At 49.0% G+C, this 19,585-nt stretch overlaps 3 protein-coding genes across 6 annotated transcripts; 2 read left to right on the forward strand and 1 right to left on the reverse strand.

Moving 5' to 3' along the window:
• Window positions 1–247: 247 nt before the first annotated feature.
• On the forward strand, window positions 248–7,468 carry capgb (capping protein (actin filament), gelsolin-like b). 3 transcript variants are annotated; one of them, XM_029127289.3, is made up of 10 exons: window positions 248–352; window positions 1,337–1,371; window positions 4,763–4,953; window positions 5,950–6,104; window positions 6,190–6,348; window positions 6,430–6,579; window positions 6,661–6,747; window positions 6,823–6,955; window positions 7,036–7,127; window positions 7,199–7,468. In XM_029127289.3, the coding sequence occupies exons 1-10, from the start codon at window positions 263–265 to the stop codon at window positions 7,262–7,264; spliced, it is 1,158 nt and encodes a 385-aa protein (XP_028983122.1). In that variant the 5' UTR covers window positions 248–262; the 3' UTR covers window positions 7,265–7,468. The 3 variants fall into 3 exon arrangements, with proteins under 3 accessions (XP_028983122.1, XP_028983131.1, XP_055362736.1); XM_029127298.3 differs by lacking the exon at window positions 1,337–1,371 and having other exon boundaries at window positions 336–352; XM_055506761.1 differs by lacking the exons at window positions 248–352; window positions 1,337–1,371 and adding an exon at window positions 2,999–3,063.
• A 569-nt stretch (window positions 7,469–8,037) lies between these two features.
• On the forward strand, window positions 8,038–13,403 carry si:dkey-219e21.2 (zinc-binding protein A33). Of its 2 annotated transcripts, none has more exons than XM_029143274.3 (10): window positions 8,038–8,986; window positions 9,384–9,440; window positions 9,635–9,798; window positions 9,871–9,966; window positions 10,399–10,533; window positions 10,613–10,729; window positions 11,023–11,151; window positions 11,640–11,718; window positions 11,799–11,825; window positions 11,915–13,403. In XM_029143274.3, exons 1-10 carry the CDS (start codon window positions 8,749–8,751, stop codon window positions 12,445–12,447), a joined length of 1,575 nt encoding a protein of 524 aa, XP_028999107.1. In that variant the 5' UTR covers window positions 8,038–8,748; the 3' UTR covers window positions 12,448–13,403. The 2 variants fall into 2 exon arrangements, with proteins under 2 accessions (XP_028999107.1, XP_028999108.1); XM_029143275.3 differs by having other exon boundaries at window positions 10,402–10,533.
• A 641-nt stretch (window positions 13,404–14,044) lies between these two features.
• On the reverse strand, window positions 14,045–19,577 carry LOC114850491 (fibronectin). The gene is made up of 11 exons (XM_029142323.3): window positions 19,272–19,577; window positions 18,896–18,984; window positions 17,450–18,038; window positions 17,085–17,360; window positions 16,746–16,994; window positions 16,424–16,547; window positions 15,769–15,911; window positions 15,442–15,696; window positions 14,955–15,218; window positions 14,580–14,677; window positions 14,045–14,438 (listed from the first exon to the last, which is right to left on the reverse strand). Exons 1-11 carry the CDS (start codon window positions 19,312–19,314, stop codon window positions 14,355–14,357), a joined length of 2,214 nt encoding a protein of 737 aa, XP_028998156.1. The 5' UTR covers window positions 19,315–19,577; the 3' UTR covers window positions 14,045–14,354.
• Between the last annotated feature and the right edge of the window lie 8 nt (window positions 19,578–19,585).

The following is a 19,585-nucleotide window of genomic DNA, read 5'->3' on the forward strand; positions in this document are numbered from 1 at the left end:
ACTAATGGGTTAGATCATGGTACATCTTTTTCTTCTTTGCTCTAATATACATACAATAGAGGGTATTATGGTTGAACGTTTCCAGCCTAACTTCCTATTTAGGACCAGTTTCCCCACTGTGAGACTATTAAAAGTAATGTATTTACTTATACTCACGTGCAAATCAACCCGCTGTCCCCCAGGGGGCGCTGTCGCCTCGCTATGAACCCACCTGTTCACCGATAAGAATTTTGAACATTAAAATTGGCCAAGAAGAAGTGACATGACGTCACAGTTAATTTACGTTGTTGTAATTGGAGCGTGGCCCCGTTTGTTGAAGGCATCTGCTCTGAGCTCATACCTACGAAAAGCGGTGGGTGTTCTGTGGAACTCAACTGTGTGGAGCTCAGCTAAATGTCTAAATGTATTTTATTTGTATTTTTTTTGTATTTTATTTTTGCCACAAACAGGTGTCAGCCAGCTCTACGTGAGCGTTGTATTAGCTTACACAGCTTTGTATTAGCTTTAGCACACACAGCTAGTCATTAGCTTCTGTATAAGCTAATTACATTTAAGATAAGACTGTTTACAAACTGTGTTTAAATAATGTTTACTGATTGAAAAGATTGATCTCAGTGTCTTGATGACGGAGGTCATTTATTATACGTTTAATTTGATTGTTAAAGGCTTTTGTTTGTAATGAAATATGCCCGTAACAAGTGCAACCTAATGTTACCAACATGTGTACAGGACCCATTGTATAATCGAAGCGCACAACGACTTTGCACCTTAGATAAGTCAAATCGTCCGCTGTGTGTGACGTGGTCCACGCCCGTCCGCAGATAACAGGGCTTTCCTAGTTTCTGTGTTGATGCTGCAGCAGAGGTCACCTGTGAATCATACTGAGACGATGCCACATAACGATCAGAGTCTGAGCCGTGGGTGTGAGGCCAGGGGAATCCACGTATGACTAATAACTATGTAGGTTGGTTGCCATGGTGACATAAATCCGAGGAAGAGGTGGTGAATTACTAATGATAGGGAGTGTATTTAAAATAGTTTATATTACATGCATGTTGGTGGTTATGAATGAGCTGCAAAGGAAGCGTGCAGATTGGTGTTGGTGAAAGGAACTGGAGTTGAACTGTTGAGTTTGAAGCAGTGCATATGCTGCTTCTCCCTCCCCGACGGCCTGAATCTGGTTTACTCACTTCTTTCTTCCTCTGTGTGGAGTCAGAGGGGCCGGGCCTCAGCCGGGGCCGGGCCTCAGCCGCCGCCGGTGTGGCAAGACAAAGAATTTGTGTTTAAGGAGGCGTTTGCCGCTGCATGACTGCTTTTCTCCCCCGTCTCTGCTCAGACGTGTCGCGTCCCACCACCAGCTCACTGTGCAAAGTAAGTGTTAACAGGAAACTTTGTTGGCGCTGATATACTGTTGTTTGATATCAGGTGTGTTCCTGCCTTTGCTTTTATTACTTCCTAGAAGCTTTTACTCTTAAAACCTGCTGTTTTCTTCCACACAGCCTTTTCTGTCTGCTCGTCACATTCAGCTGAGGAATTTCCCATCAGGACAGTTTAATTTGTGTCACTCTGACTCTTACAACCACCTTTTACTCAGATTTATCCTCCGCTACACAGCCTTTACTGTAACTTCCCTCGTCGGGCTGCTCCTTGTCTCACTTCCTTCACATCATTCTTTCAGCCGCAGCTATTTCACAACATCCTCAAAGTCAGGGCGGGTCCGGCTTAGGGCTTCATTCAGAGGCCTATGGGGATAAAAGGAAGCTCCCTACAAACGGTGGAGGAGTTTTACTTGTTTGCACTCTGGTTCAGTTTCTGTCTCTGTCCTGATTTCACTCCCACATGCGTCCTGTGCGCCCTCGTACGCTGACAGTCGGACGACAGATTGCTCTCAGGTTTCTCCACGCCTGCCGCTCCGGCCGCCCGCATATTCTCCGCACTCCTATTTCTGTTAGCCCGTCAACGCATGAATAGCCGATTGACTCGGTGACCCCTGCAGCTCTGCATCCATGACCGGGCGTCTCCATCTCCAGTCCGGCCTCCAGTTCACGCCGCTGCCTCGGCCTGCGTCTCGTTTACACCTAAGTGGTGCCAGTGAACGCCTCAGTGGTCAAGGCCGTTTTCCAGTAATTGACTAATGATTTTGGTTCATAAATTACTTATGAATTCATTTAGTGCATTCACTTGGGTGTAAGTATGTTTGACTCGACCTTAACTATTAATTCTAGGAAGCAAAATGAAGATATGGAAGTAAATGTGTTGATATTAGATGGGAAGCTACGTGTAGCTAAGCTAAAATAAGACTCCTTAGGGAGCATCAAGGAAAACTGTCATGGTGCCTTCCTCACGCTCTCTGCGGTGGATTTGTTCTGCACCAGTACTGTCCTCCCACTTATCAGCTGATCAGCTTCCTGAGACGATCATCTAGGCCAAAACCGTTTTTAAGCCCACATTTTGTGAGTTGTACTCGCATGTCCCCTTATGAACTTGCTAAATTTGAACTCCTTTTATCTTATCTTTGAATCATTTCCTTCCTCTTGTAGTGTGAGCCAGTAGTTGACCTGGAATATAAGCAGTGAGCTGGACACGCGTTATCCAAGTCCTCTTCGTCAAAACGCTTCCTTTTTTGACTTTGTATTTTTACAAACATCCTCCCTTTTGCACTCCATCAACCACCACACTTTATCCTGCAACGAGTTCTCAGGTGTTTCAGGCCCAGTGAGGCGAATATGTGACGGCTGCTCAGAGGAGGAGCTCGGATCAGTGGTTACCTGTTTGTGTTGAGGGTAGAGGAGGAGGAGGGAGAGGGAAGAGTGGAAAGAGAGCCAGCAGCTCGGTGAAGTCAGGAAGTAGGAACCCGACCCAGCGGGGCGTCCCGCCCACAGGCTGCAGGTAGGCTTTCATCACAGCGGGTCCGGTTACCTGCCTCATAAGCTAACGGAGCAGGTGAGCGCAAACATTCTGCAGCAGATCCCTTACTACCTCACACACACACACAGTTCAGTGGACGCGCAGGATGGAGCTGGACCCAGAAAGCATGCCGGAGGTACCGGAGGCCATCATACAGTTAAGTGGACCGGGCCTTTTGACTGCCTCTGTGTCGAAACTGTACCCATGTGCTGCCTCGGCGCTTTCTCAGTTTCCTCCTCCTTTGGTTTAACGTTGGCCTCATCTGGTTTTCTGGTCAGTAAACGTAACTCAGTAGACCAGAATGACGCAGAGTTGTAAAGTCAGCATAACATTGTTAAGTCGGTGGAAACGGAGGCCTGGAGCTGCTGCTGGCTTCCTGTGTGGCCGATGACAACACAGACCAGAAGAGCTATTTCTAAGGACGGTGCAGCCGTGACAGCAGTAGTTTCACGTCCGGCTGGTCTTCGTTGCCTGTTTTCTCCTTCATCAGTTACGTTGCACATGTCGTAAAGCTTCCCACCTTGTGTTGATACTTGATATTTAAGTGGTTGTGATGGTGCAGCGTGAAATATACCAATCCAGTAAAGCAGCAGCATCTGATCAAAGGCAGGAAACCTCAGTAGAGCATGTTCATATAAGGTTTGAGGTGTGTGTGTTTCCCCTGAACAGCAGCCGTTTTATGTGTACAAACATAAACCTCTTTCTGTACAACTCAGTTTTATTGCATTCTGTTTGTTGAACAGACACAGTGACAATGAGAAGCTCCATTTTGACCGACCTCCTGGGGGGTTTGTGCTGTGGATGCGAGCTGCGAGTCGTGTCTGGCGGCTGTAGGAGGCCGGAGGATGTGGGCAGAAGCCGCCTTGGCAGCGCTGCCAAGGCTGGGGAGGTGCACCTAGCGTTTGTCCCGTAGGTTTGAGGGAGGTAGAGGAACATGAGTAGGTCAGCTGCAAATGAATATGGGATTAGTTGTACTACTGAAAACAGGAACTGGTTTGTAGAGCTGTCGGTTCCAGCCCATTGGTCGTCATTAGCTCACACAGGCCCAGCTGTGATCACAGAACCTGTTGCAACAGTCTTATCCTGGTCACAAATATGGAAATACTTTTTAGTGGACTTTGATTTAAGAGCTGAGAAGAATTTCTTCCAAATTTGAGAGCCGTGATGAGGAGCTTCCAGTTTCCTGCTAACGTGTAATGTGCAGGAGATCACGCGTCCTCTGACAGACGGTCCGCTCGTCTTTATCCTGTTTCTTTTTCTGAAGGCCTGTTGGTGAGAGAGTGTGTTGGCACATAACACTACAGGAGAAAGGGCCTGAGCCTCGTCTGTCTGCACGTAGACCTCGATGCTGCAGGAGTCGACAGGAAGAGCGCGGGTGCGGTTGGGTGGCGCTCGCGCCAACAAACGCTGTTGTGTCATGTTCTTCTGAGACAAAGTGAGATAAGCAGGAGTGTCTGAAACAAGTCTGAGCTCGGCTCCTCTCAGCTGTTAGAGCGACAGCTGGTTTGTGTGGGGTTCTCTGTGTCACGTCTGGATCTGGTTCAGATCCAGCTTCTGTGGCGTCTCCAGCTGAATGAATGAAGGGACTTTTAGGAAGAACGGTCCAGATTTAAGTCCCCCGTCACATGATTGTGTCTTTAGCAGTTCCTACATTATTAGGTCTTTGTGGGTCCGACATCTCCTTTCACTTCTCTTTTCTACAACCCAAATAGAAACAACTGGCATTCTTACAATTCCTGTTTCTCTTGGAAATGATTTGTGTTGTTTCTCATCAATTTCCAATAATGAACCAATGCTGAAATCCATGTATGCATTATTTTTATGGCCTGACCTTTGAGCCTTTGTCTCCTTGCAGTATGCTTCCCAAGGCAGCACCGGGTCAGTTCGGCCCAGAGGTCCATGAGCCGGGCCTGCGGGTGTGGAGGGTGGAGAAGATGAAGGCGGTGGCGCTGGACAGCTCGGAGGTGGGAGCCTTCTACAACGGGGACTCGTACCTGGTGCTCCACAACTGCGGCGAGCAGGGAGCCAACATCCACATGTGGTTAGGTGAGAAGCAGAGAACGCGAGAGACGGTCTCAGGAGGAGTTTGTTGGTCAGGAGGCGGTCGACGTGTCGACTCTTTGGGCTCAGGGAGCTTTGTGAGCGCTGCCTGACACTGTGTCAAAAGCAGGAAATGCAGCCTGCAATGGAAACACTGATGTTGGGTGAACCCGTCACCTTCAGTTTGGAGCCGCGTCTAAACGAGCACGGCAGAGTTATGGACCAGTGAAGCTGTGTTCACTCAGCAGACGACTAGGGTGTCTGAGCATGTGGCACATTTACAATGATGGCATCAGATTTCAGAGTAAAATCCATCAGCAACGTCAGACAATTAAAATTTAATCAAGGTAAATCCATTTATTTATTCTAGAAGAGCTTGATGGCAAATGAACTAAAAATTATCATTAAAAGTTCTGAATAAAAAAGAATAATCTTCATTTTGTATAAGTGTAAAAGAGATTGGTTTGATGATAGTCAGTTAATCAGATCTGTGTAGGAGGCTTTAGCGTCTTTCTGAGCGATAAACAGGAACAGATACGTTTCCGCGTACGTTGCACCAGCTGCAGATAATCTGACGACAAAGAAAGAGTCATGGATGATTTCAGTTGATTTTGGTGGACTTCAAACCCGTCACCCAGCACAATGATGAAGTTTAGCTTCAAAATAACAAGAATCTTTTGCTTCTGGCTCAAAAGGCCGAAAATCGGATCTTGCTGGAGATTTAACAGCAAACAAACGGGTGGAATGACTGAACAGACTGTCCACAGCTGGACGGAGGCTTTCTACCTGTCTAACAACGCCCGGCTCCTGCTAATAATAACACGCGATGACACACGAGCCTCCTGACCCGCTGCCACGGGGGTGGGGGGGTGATGAGGGGGAGGCGAGGCCACCGGGAACAGGGCTGGCTTCTCAGCGGGGCTCATTAAAACTGCACGACTGCTGCAGAACTCAGCCGTGGCGATGGAAGTGCACAAACGCGTTGCCGTCTTTCTTCAACAGGGCAGAAGTCGTCCGGGGACGAGCAGGTGGCCTGCGCCATGCTGGCCACTCAGCTGGACGACTTCCTGCGCGGTGAGCCGGTGCAGCACAGGCAGGTCCAGGGCGGCGAGTCCTCGGAGTTCATGGCCCTCTTCCCCAGAGGGGTCACCTACAAGGTGAGGGGGTCGGCCCGACGTGGATGCGTGGGTTTAAAGTGAGTGCAGTTTGTTCCTCCCAACTCTCTGGACGCTCCACTCACAGGAGGGCGGCGTGGAGTCGGGTTTCAGGAAGCCTCAGGACTCGGGGACGGTGCAGAGGTTGTATCAGATCAAGGGCAAGCGTAACATTCGTGCCAAGGAGGTGGAGCTGTCCTGGAAGAGCTTCAACAAGGGAGACTGCTTCATCCTGGACCTGGGGGAGGTGACGATGATGAACTGACTCCACATTCACCCAGTTTGTTTGTACTGAGAGCTGTTCTGAAGTGCGTCGCTCTCTCACCAGAACATCATCGTGTGGATCGGGTCCCAGGCCAACATCTTCGAGAAGCAGAAGGTGCGCGAGATCGCCTCGCTGATCCGCGACACGGACCGGCACGGGAAAGCCCGTATCGTGGACGCGAACGAGGGGGAGGAGCCTGAGGAGATGCTTAAGGTGAGAACAAGCAGTCCAGCTCCTGGCGCTGGTTGTTAATGGAAGCTGGTCATCAGTCTGAGTGCGTGTCGTGCTGAGCAGGTCCTGGGTCCGGCGCCAGCGCTGCCAGAGAGCACGCCAGAGGAGGACAGCAAGGCCGACGCCTCCAACTCCGCCTCCCTCTACAAGGTAAGCTCCCCCGCTGTGAAGGGGCGGCGCCGCGCCGCAGCATCAGCATCCAACACGCCCGCGTTCTCGCCACAGGTGTCCAACGCCTCCGGCTCCATGAAGATGAGCAAGGTGTCGGAGAAGAGCCCGTTCGCCCAGGACCTGCTGCTCCGCGACGACTGCTTCATCCTGGACAACGGCGCCAACGGGAAGATCTTCGTCTGGAAAGGTGAGGGAGGGTGACCTGTCCGAGCGAGTCAGCCCGGCCTGAGGGGCGGAGGGGTGACGCGGTGTCTGTTTGACCTCCAGGCAACGGCGCCAACGCCGAGGAGAAGCAGGCGGCGCTGGCGATGGCCGACAGCTTCATGGAGCAGATGCAGTACCCTGTGATGAAGACGCAGGTAGAGCTCAGCGCCGCTCGCCCGGTGGGTTCACGGCGTTCACCCTGTTCACCCTGTTCACTGTGCTGCAGGTGGAGATCCTGCCTCAGGGGAAGGAGACCATCGTCTTCAAGCAGTTCTTCAAGAGCTGGAACTGACCGTCGCACGGCGCCGCTCGGGTTTTTTTATACGCACCCACACGTTTGTACAGACCGTTCCTGGACTAGAAGCAGATGTGTCGCCACTTTTGTAAAGAGGGTAAAGATGCAAAATGATTTGAAAAGAACCTTAAATAAACACGTTTGGCTTTTGTTTTTTTACATTTGCTCCATTGAGGAATAAACCTGCTACTCGCACAAGCAGTGCTCTGATACTTCTTCCTGTTTCAAGCCGTCCTCTAAATGTGTTGATGCTCTCGGTCACGTCTGTTTTTTTACGTAACGCCTTTTAAACGACGCCCTCCCTGTTGCCATGGCTGCACGAATATTATCTGCACACAATAATCCAGAGCGATGCCACGTCACTGGCGATCATTCAGCAGGTGCAGAGATGCACTTCACGTCGCAGTGTCTCCACTTAATGCCACTTTACACATGGGTTTTAGTTGCTAGATGATATTTTTACAATCTGTAATAAGCAGGTGAAGATTTTAAATTTAAGACTGAGATTGGATTATAAAACTATTGTAAAACTTTACTGCACAAGTTCAAAATTCAAACACACAAACAGCTGTTAATGAGGATGAACCCTAAACCTGCGTTACAGTTCATAAAACACTGACCCAGAGGTCAAAGGTCACACATGAGCAACCGTTCAAACCATTCTCCAAAAACTAGTTTTTAAAGAAGCGTAAAATCGAAACAACTGTGTTCCAGAGCTGATTTATAAAGGTTATATGCTTTTCCATATATTTGATGCAGTCTCATGCTGCTGTTCAATGGTCCTCATCAGGCCATGATGGCTGGAGGTCATGAGAGCAGAGTGATGCTGCCCTTTAGGCGGCGGGCGGCTCCACCTGTGGCCCAACAGAAACTAACGAGGTGGTTCATCTTCGCTGAGTCACTTTTATGATCATGCTGCCATCGTCCACTGGGAGCACGCAGGTCACACGAGGAAAAGCCTCAGCATCGTCCCCACGAGTTGCATAACAAGCCCGAAGCGAAGTGGGGGGAAAATAGGTAAAAGGACGACAGATGAATTTATGAAACTTGTGTCTTAAATTTTGACAATAACATTCATTTAACACAACTTTATCAGAGCTTTACGATGGTTGTGTCTGTTTATCTACAGGTCGTTATCCGTCCTCCACACTATCGGCTTTTTATGGAGGTTTATATTGAACCAAAGATACAAATCACTGCAGATAACAAACTATCTTACAATCAATATTATTTGTGTAAGGCACAAACAAACAGCACTTACTGAGAGCAGCTGCCTAAAGCAGGAAAACATAGATCAGGTTCAAATGAAGTTCATTACTGCAGTGACGTCTGATTCTTTCAATTAAAGGTTTCAGTAATTATACGATCTGTTTAGGTTTAGGTCATTCGGGAGCCTCTATATCCTGTGTTTTTCTGGTTAGCGGTGATGCATCGTGCAGTGCCTGTGTGAAAGCGGCCGTTCGCTCCTCCTGCTGCTGCTGATGTTTATCACTGCCATAAAGACGCGTGGCTCCTATCGCCCTGTGTTGAATGTGCCAGCCTGGCGTCCGGGAAGCCGGAGGGAGTTCGTGTCCGCTGAACGTTTCCGTGACCGCATGACGGGCAATAAAAGGTCCAAAGGCCGTGGAGACGCAGCGCGGAACAAAAGCGGCGCTCAGGGAGGAGCGGCCGCCCAGTGTTGTCCACACGCAGCGCTGCACCACAGCTCCACAGAGACAGGTAGGACGCGCTGAGCAGCAGAGGCCTATGGGCCCAAACAGCACGTAGAGACGTTTACTGCATTTATGGCTTATCTACTAATATATGTAATATGTTTGTACTGCATGTACTGCATCTATCTATCTATCTATCTATCTATCTATCTATCTATCTATCTATCTATCTATCTATCTATCTATCTATCTATCTATCTATCTATCTATCTATCTATCAGCCCTAACACACTTGTACATTGTTAAAATATCTAAAATATATGACTTTTCTGTAGTTCTGGAAATCTAAGCTATGTTTCTTCTGCTTATGTATTCAGTTTCAATTTAAATCATTTTTACGTATATCTCTATGATTGATGCAGTAACTTAACGGATTTGGGGTTTTTTGTGTGTTCTCTCAACAGGAGTGAGGAGTGAGGACGCCATCATGGAGATGAAGAGTATCTTGAAAACTGGCAAAAGTATGTTTTCACTTTTCGTTTCCGCAACATAACTGTTTATATGCTCAATGTGGCGTCTCACAACCTAAATTCGAGCAATCGGCACTGGTGCTCACCTCAGCATTAGTGATTCGCTTTCCTTTTACCTGTGCTTGACGTCGCTCCTGAACCTGTGTTTAGTCGTAACTCAAAGCGGTTCTCCTGTTCTTCCCCAGAGGCGAAGCTGCTGCCGAGGGCGGAGGACGGCAGCACCACCCAGAGCAGCTCCATCGGCGCCGTGCGCTGGAATCTGCCCGAGGAGTCGCTCCAGGCTCACAGCTCGGCCCCCAGCAGACCCAGCAGACCCAGCAGACCCAGCAGCCTCAGCAAACACTCGCAGGTGCGCCTCCCTCACAGTAAGTCGCCGCTAGCGCTGCCACAGCGGGAATGAACACTCAACCTGTCCCATCAGCACCCTCGGCAGAACGGCCTGAAGAACCTGCGCAGCCTGCAGGAGTGCGTGCAGTTCATCCAACACTGGAAGAAGCAAGTGGATCGAGTCTGCAAGGTGGGACACCAGCGGTTTGTTATTAGTCACGAAGAACGCTGTGAATCAGACTCAAGTGAACAGCATAAACAGATGACAGTTTATTCACGGTGACACCAGGTAGAGCAGTTCATTGCCCTCCTGCTTTATTTGCTGTGTAAAGAGTGAAAGAGGATTTATGGTGGCGCAGATTGGACGGAGCTGCTGCGGGAAATGAGCAGGCTGATCTTTCACACAGTGGTGACTGCGTTGCCTGAGTGGGTGGATGCTGATACGGACGCTTTTTATCGGCGCCTTTACAGCCTCGTTACGTGACCCTTTGCTCCAGTGCGCGAACCTGCAGTTACGCTGCGTCAACACCGCTTGCTGCGTTTGACCCCTTTGACGCCTCCGAGTTCCCACACGGAGCCCAGCGGGCGCTGATAAGACGCTGAACCAGCTGTTGTGTTTCAGCAGGATGGAGGAGATCCAGACGGGGGTCCCGGGAAACCAGAGGCCCCAAGGGCGCCTTCACACGCTGGGCTGAGCCTGGAGGAGAGCAGGAAGCTGATCCTGGAGTGGGCCGACGAGCTCCACCACGTCGACAAGGTCGGCGCGCTCCGTGGCGGCGTAGAGATACGTTAAAGGGGTGAAATCTTAACTGATTCTGTGTCCATTGGTTCTGAAGGACGCTCCCTGGACGCCTGAGAGTGTAGAGTGCGACAGTAAAGAGGAGCAGGATGCTAATGAGGAAGCACAAGTGAGGATCATGGAGTGGGCCAAAGAGCTGCAGGCAGCAACTGAGGTGAGGAGCCTCGCGGCCCAGACCTGCAGACGGACCCTTGATTCTGTGCGCCTCTGGTCTCTGGTCTCTGGTCTCTGGTCTCTGACGTGCTGGTCTCTGGTCTCTGGTCTCTGGTCTCTGGTTTCTGGTCTCTGGTCTCTGGTCTCTGGTCTCTGGTCTCTGGTTTCTGGTCTCTGGTCTCTGGTCTCTGGTCTCTGGTCTCTGGTCTCTGGTCTCTGACGTGCTGGTCTCTGGTCTCTGACGTGCTGGTCTCTGGTCTCTGGTCTCTGACGTGCTGGTCCTTGTGTCTGCAGAGCTGCGGCGTGCAGAGCAACGAACTGGGCAAAGTGCTGCATCTGCTGGGCATGAAGAGCAAGCGCCTGGTCAACCTGTCCCACCTGCTGGAGTTCATCACCTGGTCTCTGCTGAAGGACGACGGCACGGTGAGTCCCGCTAACGTCCTACAGCAGGTCTGAGGGTGAACTGGTTCCACAGGAGGGACGAAACGAAACAGGAAAGATCAGAATTAGAATAAACCACCATGGCCGACATATAAAGCTGTAAAGGCCGGGACTGGCTCCGGCCCAGGACCATTAAGCTGTTTGGCGCCATGTCACGGACGTGACTGGGTCAACCATCGACTTATGTAAAGTTTGATTGGAGTGAACTCTGCTCTTTGATATGCGTGCAAAGCAGCGTTGAATGGACTCAGTGATTAACATTATATGATCTTCATAGACTTGGGGCCTGATACAGCAATCACTGGGACTGATAACACTTAATGAAAACTCAGTCAGGACAGATCAACTACCATCATGCAGATGACGTACATTAAAATGTGCCTGAGCCAGAACTTGTACGAAGCTGGGTTTTACCCAGAGGGTCCACGTCTTCCCTACAAACACTGAGACGAGGTCGTTTGTGTTTTCAGAACACCATTCCCCAGTTATGGCTGCTGGCAAAGCAACGGACCTGGGAGGCAGGGATTCCCAGATACATCCCTCAGTCAGGTGAGGCTCTTTTACCTCCATGAGCAGCTTCCCTCATCGATCCACTGTCCTCTATAACACGCCTGTGTCTCCGTTTGCAGTCTGGACCTGGATTTGCAGCGCCGCAGGTGAGACCGGCCGGTGCCGAGTCATTTCAATGCCTCCAGACTGAGAATGGCTGGAGTCGGAGTCTAATGAGCTTGTTTTCCCTCGCCAGCTGACGTGACCCTCGACCCTGTGACCAGCCACCCGTGGCTGAACCTCTCCGAGGACCAGCGTATGGTCCAGGAGGCGCTCTCCCAGTCGGACCTGGCCCCCGGCCCCCAGCGCTTCGACGTGTGGCCGTGCGTGCTGGGCTGGCAGGGCTTCGGCGCCGGGCGCCACTACTGGGAGGTCGACATCGCCAACAACGGCTACTGGCGCATCGGACTGGCGGCCGCGGGCTCCCCGCGCCACGGCCGCTTCGCCATGAGCCCCAAGGAGGGCTACTGGGTGCTGTGGCGCAGCACCCGCCAGTTCTACGCCTGCGCCCGGCCGGAGGCGCCGCTGCCGCTGGGCCTCGTGCCGCGGCGCATGGGGATTTACTTGGACTACGAGGAGGGCCAGATCTCCTTCTACAACGCGGAGAGCAAGTCGCACATCTACACGTTCAGCGGGAACTTCCGGGCCAAGCTGTACCCCCTGTTCGCGCCGCTGGACGGACGCACGCTGATGAGGATCGTGCCGCCGCGCCCGTCCCCGGCAGAGTGACGGCGCTCGCGGTGTGGAGGTGGACTGACAGAGGCGCCCAGCGTCGTTTTTGTTAGAAATTCACCCCCTCTTTGAATCTTGGTCTCAACGCTGAGCTTCTTCAAGGTGCATGTGATCAGGCCACAATAAAAAGCAGCAGACTGCTGTTAATACAGATTTTTATGAGATCACAAGTGTAAAAACTCAATAGTTGAGTGAATATAGGAATATTTATTTAAAATGTTTTAATTTAATGACTTTACCTGAGTGTGTCAAAACATCCAACATATTATCTGGACGTAGCAGACCATCACATTATGCACCTATTTACTGTTCATGCACGCACTTTATAATGCACTTTCACATATGCACAAACAGATGTCATATACACTTCATGACGTGCTGTTTTTGTTGTATTCATTTTCATTTCGTTTTCTCTCATAAACACTTCAAGGATCGTTGCCTTTAATCATCTGTATGTTATAGCAGACGACGTGTAACTGGAGTCACATGACGTCATATATGATGTAACGGTGTACTTGTAACGGGGGACATGTGAAGAACCCTGTGAATAAAGAGATATAAGCTGTGTGGGTGTGTGTGCTGTCAGACCCTCCCTCCTCCTGGGGGGGGGGGGGGGTCTATTTGCTGCTGATGTGACCTCACACACACACACAAGTCCGTGATGCTGAAGAGTTCCACCTTCAAATCCAATAAAACTCATGCATGACAGCATCTTTACAATAAACACTAATTCATGTATGAAATAGTGTAGATATAATAGTTGTAAATCCTGACAGTGTATATATGTGTATATGTATATGTGTATGTATTATATGTATTTATGTACAGTATTATCTTGTAATAAAAGCAAATGGTTGAGGTTTGTGTTTTCTATACATCTGTATTAGTGTGTTATTCCTGCATGTGCTGATACAGTTCAATCAGAGCAGTTCGTTATTTTTATTTATTAAATTTCTTCTTGTTGCAACGTCCATGTTTACATTTTCTATTCTGTCTAAAGGAGTGTCAGAAGTCTAAAGGTGAAGTGTGTTACTGTATAGACCTGTACATGTGACATATACTGTACATGTAGGTATTTAAACTCACCTGGATATTCTAATTATAAGACAATAATTAAGGTGTCAAGAAAAATAATCCATCGCTGACATTTCCACAACTGACCTGCAGGTGTTTCCCTCCTCCAGGTCTGATTCTGATGGTTTGTGTCACTGCTTCATAACGCGGCTGGATTCAGGTCTGTAGATACACAGCTGTGCAGCATCAGCAGCTTCCACGTGTTTTTGTGTCTGTGACACTGCTCGCCTCATCTGATCCATCTGCTGCTTATCTGTGGATTGCATCCCGGGTATCGGTCCAAGCTGTCAGGGTCAAGGCGACGTTCACTCCGAGGTGACAAATGACGTCTGCTGCTGATAAAAGGTGCAATAACTTGTTGTTTTCTGAACCTACAGCGTTTCACGTGGCTTTAGCTTCTTTTACCATTTATGTGTCTGTCCCACCGCTATAAACATGGTAAATAATACACCAACACTGACATTATTTGAGTAATAGTGTTGAACTAACATAAACAGTGAAGACTTTAAGACCACGTCCATCCCGGTAATAGCTTTTTATTATTAAGAAGAAACATCAGATAATAAAAGTCAGAGTAAAATCAGGGAAACGGACCAATATGATGCTGAGATTTATTACAGGAAACAGGCTTTAAACAAATCAGCATCTTGAAAACTATTTATACTTTAATGACAGAAACCCACCTAAAACACAAATTACTCATTTCATTAAATATTGCATAAACACATATTGTGATGGTTAGTGTAGTACTACTGCTATTCCTACTAATACTACTCCTAGATGCAATACAACATTTGTATTTAATGTTCACCAACACAGTTTTATGAAACCTATGGAGCAGGGTCTGGGAAGGTCTCGTTACCTAAGCTCCAGAAAACGTTTTGGCCCAACAAGTTATAAATGGTCGCGTTCAGCTGCAAGAAAACACAAAGTTGTAACATTATTAAACAAACTATATTCATAAAAAAACAAACTGAGCTGGTGCTAAATATTTTCTGCACCTGATTCATCATTTGTGTCATGTAGGTTTATCTCTCCTGTGCTTGTCGACTCACCTTTTCCAATATTTCCTTGTTTGTTGCATTGTGGGAGCAGAGCAGAGCCGTCGCAGAGGAGCACTGCATCGCCAAACTGATGTCCAGCAGCTCCGAGTCTGGAGAACAAGGGGTGCAAAGAAGAAACCCGTGAAACACATGATAAAAGACATCACTGCAGGAGGAGAATCAGCTGATCAGTCGGAGAGACAGGCCGTTCAACTGCACCCAGTGCTCATAGGCTCCGAGTCATTAACAGTACAATGTAACTGTATATTGTAACTACAATGTAACAGTACAATGTAACTATGACATTGAAATACATGAATTCACAGTAACTGAAGCCACGTGTCATCCTGGAACATGCCACTGAACAGTTACACGCATTCATTTTACCTGTCATTGCCGACGCTGTTGTCGGCTTACTCTTCAAGTCCCCGGCCAGTGTTCTCACTTCAAATGCGTAACTAGAGCCTGATGTCAAGTTCGTGAACATGTAGGAGGTCTGGTTTGTGGTGTCATTCCAACTCTGGCCCCAGAACGGCGAGCTGAGGGTGACGGAGTAGCTGCTGGTCCCTATGTTTGCAGGGGGGGTCCACTGGAAGGTGAGCTGGTTGGTGCTGTTGGACAGGACTGTGGCTTTACCAGGCTGCACCGGCACTGAGCCGGAGGAAAGAGAGACAGCAGTCCATCAGTTCCTGCAGCTGCACCGCGCCTTAGAAATGTTAGGCGCGAGGAAACGAAATGAAACAGCTGAAGCGTTCGAAAGGTTTCCCACAAAATGGTAAAATGCTGTAATACGACTGGAGCCGCCACAGTGAGAAGTGACATGCAGAGACGGGGCAACGGACGTGAACACACAAACAAAGGAACCAAGACTTACAGGTGAAGTTGGAGCAGATTTGAGGGGAACTTTGCGTATTCTCAACAACACTCCACACAGTCACTGTGTAATTAGTTGCAGTTTTCAGACTAGAAAAACTGAACCAAAGAGTTGTTGTATTAGATGAATGATCCGTGTCTGCCGAAGACTTGAGCAGAAGCAAGAAGGGTGAGTAGACGGGTGCAGAGTAGTTCCAGGTCACGTTGAAGGAGTCGGATGTCGGGTTCATTTTCAGGTTAAAGACGGGATCAGGAGCTACGAGGAGCCAGAGGGTCCGGTTAGTGATGCTCAGCACAGCAGGACTTTGTGTGACGTGAGGATCGGTACCTGTGTAGTTAAACATGTGGACGGGGACCCCCTGCTGACCGTCAAAGCCCACGACGGTCACAGTGACGTTCACCTGAGTCCCTGACGGGAGCCCAGTGATGCTGCTAGAAGTCTGGCTTTGGTTCTGACTCCAAAGGACTGTACTGTTTGGAAGAATGAAATGGTGAGTAAACTCATCACGTCACCGTTATCTTTTAAATTCACATGAGCCTCAGGAGTCACAAATGAGGAGATGAAGAAGCAGCAAGATGCAGACGAGCCTGGTGTTCAGCTCCTGTCAGAAGCGGGTGGAACGATGAATGAATGAATCATCCATCTATTAAACAAATCAGCGAGGCCATTTCCTGGTTGTTTAGATATTGTTTTTGAATCCATAAGAGCTGGTGAACTGAAACCACTGGCTGATACAATCTCCTATTAGCATTTTTTTGCGCATTTAATTCAGGGCAGGTTCAAATCGCCAGTCTGCTCTGTGCGCCTGTTAGTTCTGTACCAGACAGTCCCTCCATCAGAACCGGCACCCAGGAGCCATCACTCAGCTTCCAGACACCAATGAGTTACTGGTTTCTCTGGTCTCGGTCACTTTCAGTTCGAATAAACTGCACACTGCGTGATCTACGCAGTAGCTACAGAGTAAACAGCCGAAACAACTCACTTATTGAACACGTTAACGGCCAACACGTTGAAGCCTGCGAAGGCTCCACTGGGACCGGTCCAGTTGACCGTCAGTGAGGAGCTGTTGCGGGCCGCCACCCCCAGGTTGGACACGTTGTCAGGCACTGGAAGAGACGGCAAACGGAAAGCGACGGCACAGGCGTCACTGTTCAGAAAAGACGGGGCCCATTTGCCTTCGCTCATTTGAATTTTACGTAGCACCTCTTCCTCGTGACAACGACTGTGACTGTTGCTGGATGTTTGTGTTCTCACATTACACTTAAAACTGACCCCAGAATAGAGTTAATGCGATACACACTCACCCGTGTACAGTGAGATACTGGTTGGTTCGCTCCATTTGGAGGTGTCATTGACTCCCGACCAGACGGTGAAGGTGTACTGGGTTCCAGGCGTCAACCCACAAACCAATATGCTGTTTGGGTATATGTTCTTTGATACATTTGTGTACTGAAGGCGATACAGGTCCACGCCATCATCTGGTTTGGTCCAGGTGAGGCTGATGCAGGTTGGCGTCCGCGCCGTGAATGTGAGGTTCACAACTTTGTTGGGGACTGAAAGAAACAGGCCGAGCTTCTCGTCAGTCTGCGTGAACTCATGCGACCAACAACCGGGCGCGTTGAGGAGAATAACGGACCACTCACTGGTGTAGAAGCTGACCCTCTGGGCGTCGTTGACGTCTCGCTGGCACTTGATGGCGAACACCGCCACGTCGTACCTGGAACCTGGCGTCAGGTTCTCCAGTCTGTAGGTGTAGGCGAAAGGCGGCGCGATGTCCTGCTGCAGCACCTCGTACGTGGTGGTGTTGGTGTATGTGACCTCCAGGCGGTAGCGGCTGGTGCCGTTGGGCCCGGGCAGCCAGGCGATGATGGCGGTGCTGGCCGTCACGTTGCTCACGCTGGCGCCGCCGTAGAATCGATCTGTGGTTGGAAGTGAAAGGGACGGTGGAGGGGGCACACAGGTAAAACAAGCATTGGGGGTGTTTGCTGTGTTGAGGGCTTCAACAGACCTTCATAACAAATAAAAGGCAGCAGGTCGGAGCAGTTCTTCTCCACCCAGGCCCCGTTGCTCAGCATGGCCACACACGAGTCTTCGATGTAGTCCTGGTCGGGATCAGGGTCCTCTGGGAGCACTGGGAGCACTGGGGCCATAGGGGTTCTCTCACATTGTGACGCGACCGGCATCGCAGGCGAGACGCTGGCAAACGGACTGGACCCGGCCGGGTAGTTCAGGTTTGGTGTGCTGTTCAAGTAGCTGCCGTTCAATATGTCTTCCGCGGTGACGTCATAGTGGGTGACGCTCGTCGGCACCGGGTCCGGCGCTGCCGGGCAGGTGCAGGCGCAGCTGCAGCAGCTAATGTTGGGGGGGTTGGGTTTGACCTTGGGCCAACCAGGGTACCAGTTCTGGAAGGCCAGGGGGCCCCCGTTGGCCCAGCGGGACCAGGGCAGGCCAGCGCCGCTGCTGGAGTTGGAGGTGAAGCTGCTGGAGGGGGACATGTTCTTGCGGAGGCCGATCCAGTAATCGGAGGTGAGAGTCTGCGACGCGATGATGACGTTGGTGGTGTTAGGGATCACAGTCACAAGATCCTGGAAACAGCGCTAAGACATGAAAATGGGATGATTGGTAAGAAAGGAATGAAGAATCACATCTGACGTCTCAGGGGTCACAACCAAAAGTCAACTGGGCGGGTAATGAACCCAGTGAAGAAGACTGGTGTGATCTGATTTACACTGTGTGCGTTATAGATTACGCCTACATGCAAATTAACACTTAACCCTTGTGACTCCCTTTGGCCGCCTTTGTGGCCTTTTTTGCCACGCTCATAAAAACGGCTACAAAATCATCATACATCAATATTGTTTTTGCTTTTTTTTGTAAATCACTTAAACAACTTCAGACCTGCCCAAAACTACAAAGCTTTTTAGTTTCTTCAGAATTTAAACCCTTCAAATGCCAGTTTTTCTATATGAAGTACTGCTTATTTTTTGTCAAAAAACACAAAAACTTTGGTTTTGATTGTAAATTCCTAAAATTCCTAAAAAAAAATAATAATAAGCTTGTTAGTTTTGGGAAGGTCTGAGGTTGTTTAAGTGATTTATAAAAAAAGCAAAAAAAAAGATGATTTTATAGCCGTTTTTATGAGCGTTGCAGAAAAAGGCCACGAAGGTCAGGAGTGTATACAAAGTGTTTGACTTCTATATAAACGACAACAGAAGTGGAAAGACAATGGATTTAAAACATTCAAAGAGAAAGTAACATTTCTGACAAAAACAGTTCCAAAATGATCAGCAATTGAAAAAAAAGAAGAGGGCCAAAATTGTACAAAAATGCACGTAGACGGCATGAGGGTTAAACAAGGCAGGAACCAGTCCTCCTGACAGCAGCGGACTGGTTCCTGGTCAGGTTTTATCTGTGAGCGAAGCCTCACATCGCTCCGTGTTTGGCTGTTTCATACCTGACACTCGCTCCGGGCCTCATCCCAGGTCACACTGTTATCCTGGAGGAAGTAGAGCGGCTCTGCGTCGCTGTGCTTCAAGACCACGACTGGAGGAAGACACACTCAAAGCATCAGGCCGATACTTCATCAATAACTATAAGAGGTGTTTTCTAAAGTCACGCCAACTAATGTTACACACATGAGACATCTCTCCACAGTAAAAAGTCAAGAAAACAGGGTTCAAGTAAAATCTAACCTCAACCAATGTTATCCTTTAAAATGGGTCATTTTAATATTTGTAACCCAACAAACATTTGAGTTTTCCTTTGTATTTTAACACTTATTGTACCTATTTGCAGCATTTCAGTGTTGAAAATAGAATAATTAGACTTACCACAGAACAAGAGACAGGCTTCGCAGAGAGAGAACTTTCCCATGTTGGCTTCCCTTCAGATTCAGAAATATGACCAGAAAACTATCTTAAAATGAGCTAATAAGAGGAAGATACTAAGCCACAACTGTTCAAAGGACATTCGAAGACTGACTGAGCAGCTCTGTTTAAAGGTGAAGAGTCTGTCTACTGAGCCAGGCTCCGGGAGCATCCCACTCCCACACGGGATCATGACACCCAGACACCTGCTCACCAACAGGTAATACACAGCACATTTGAATATCAACATAATGCTCTATTCAGCTCGAGGAAAAGGA

This window comes from Betta splendens, chromosome 2 (genome assembly GCF_900634795.4).
Source record: "Betta splendens chromosome 2, fBetSpl5.4, whole genome shotgun sequence".
Classification (NCBI taxonomy): Eukaryota; Metazoa; Chordata; class Actinopteri; order Anabantiformes; family Osphronemidae; genus Betta; species Betta splendens.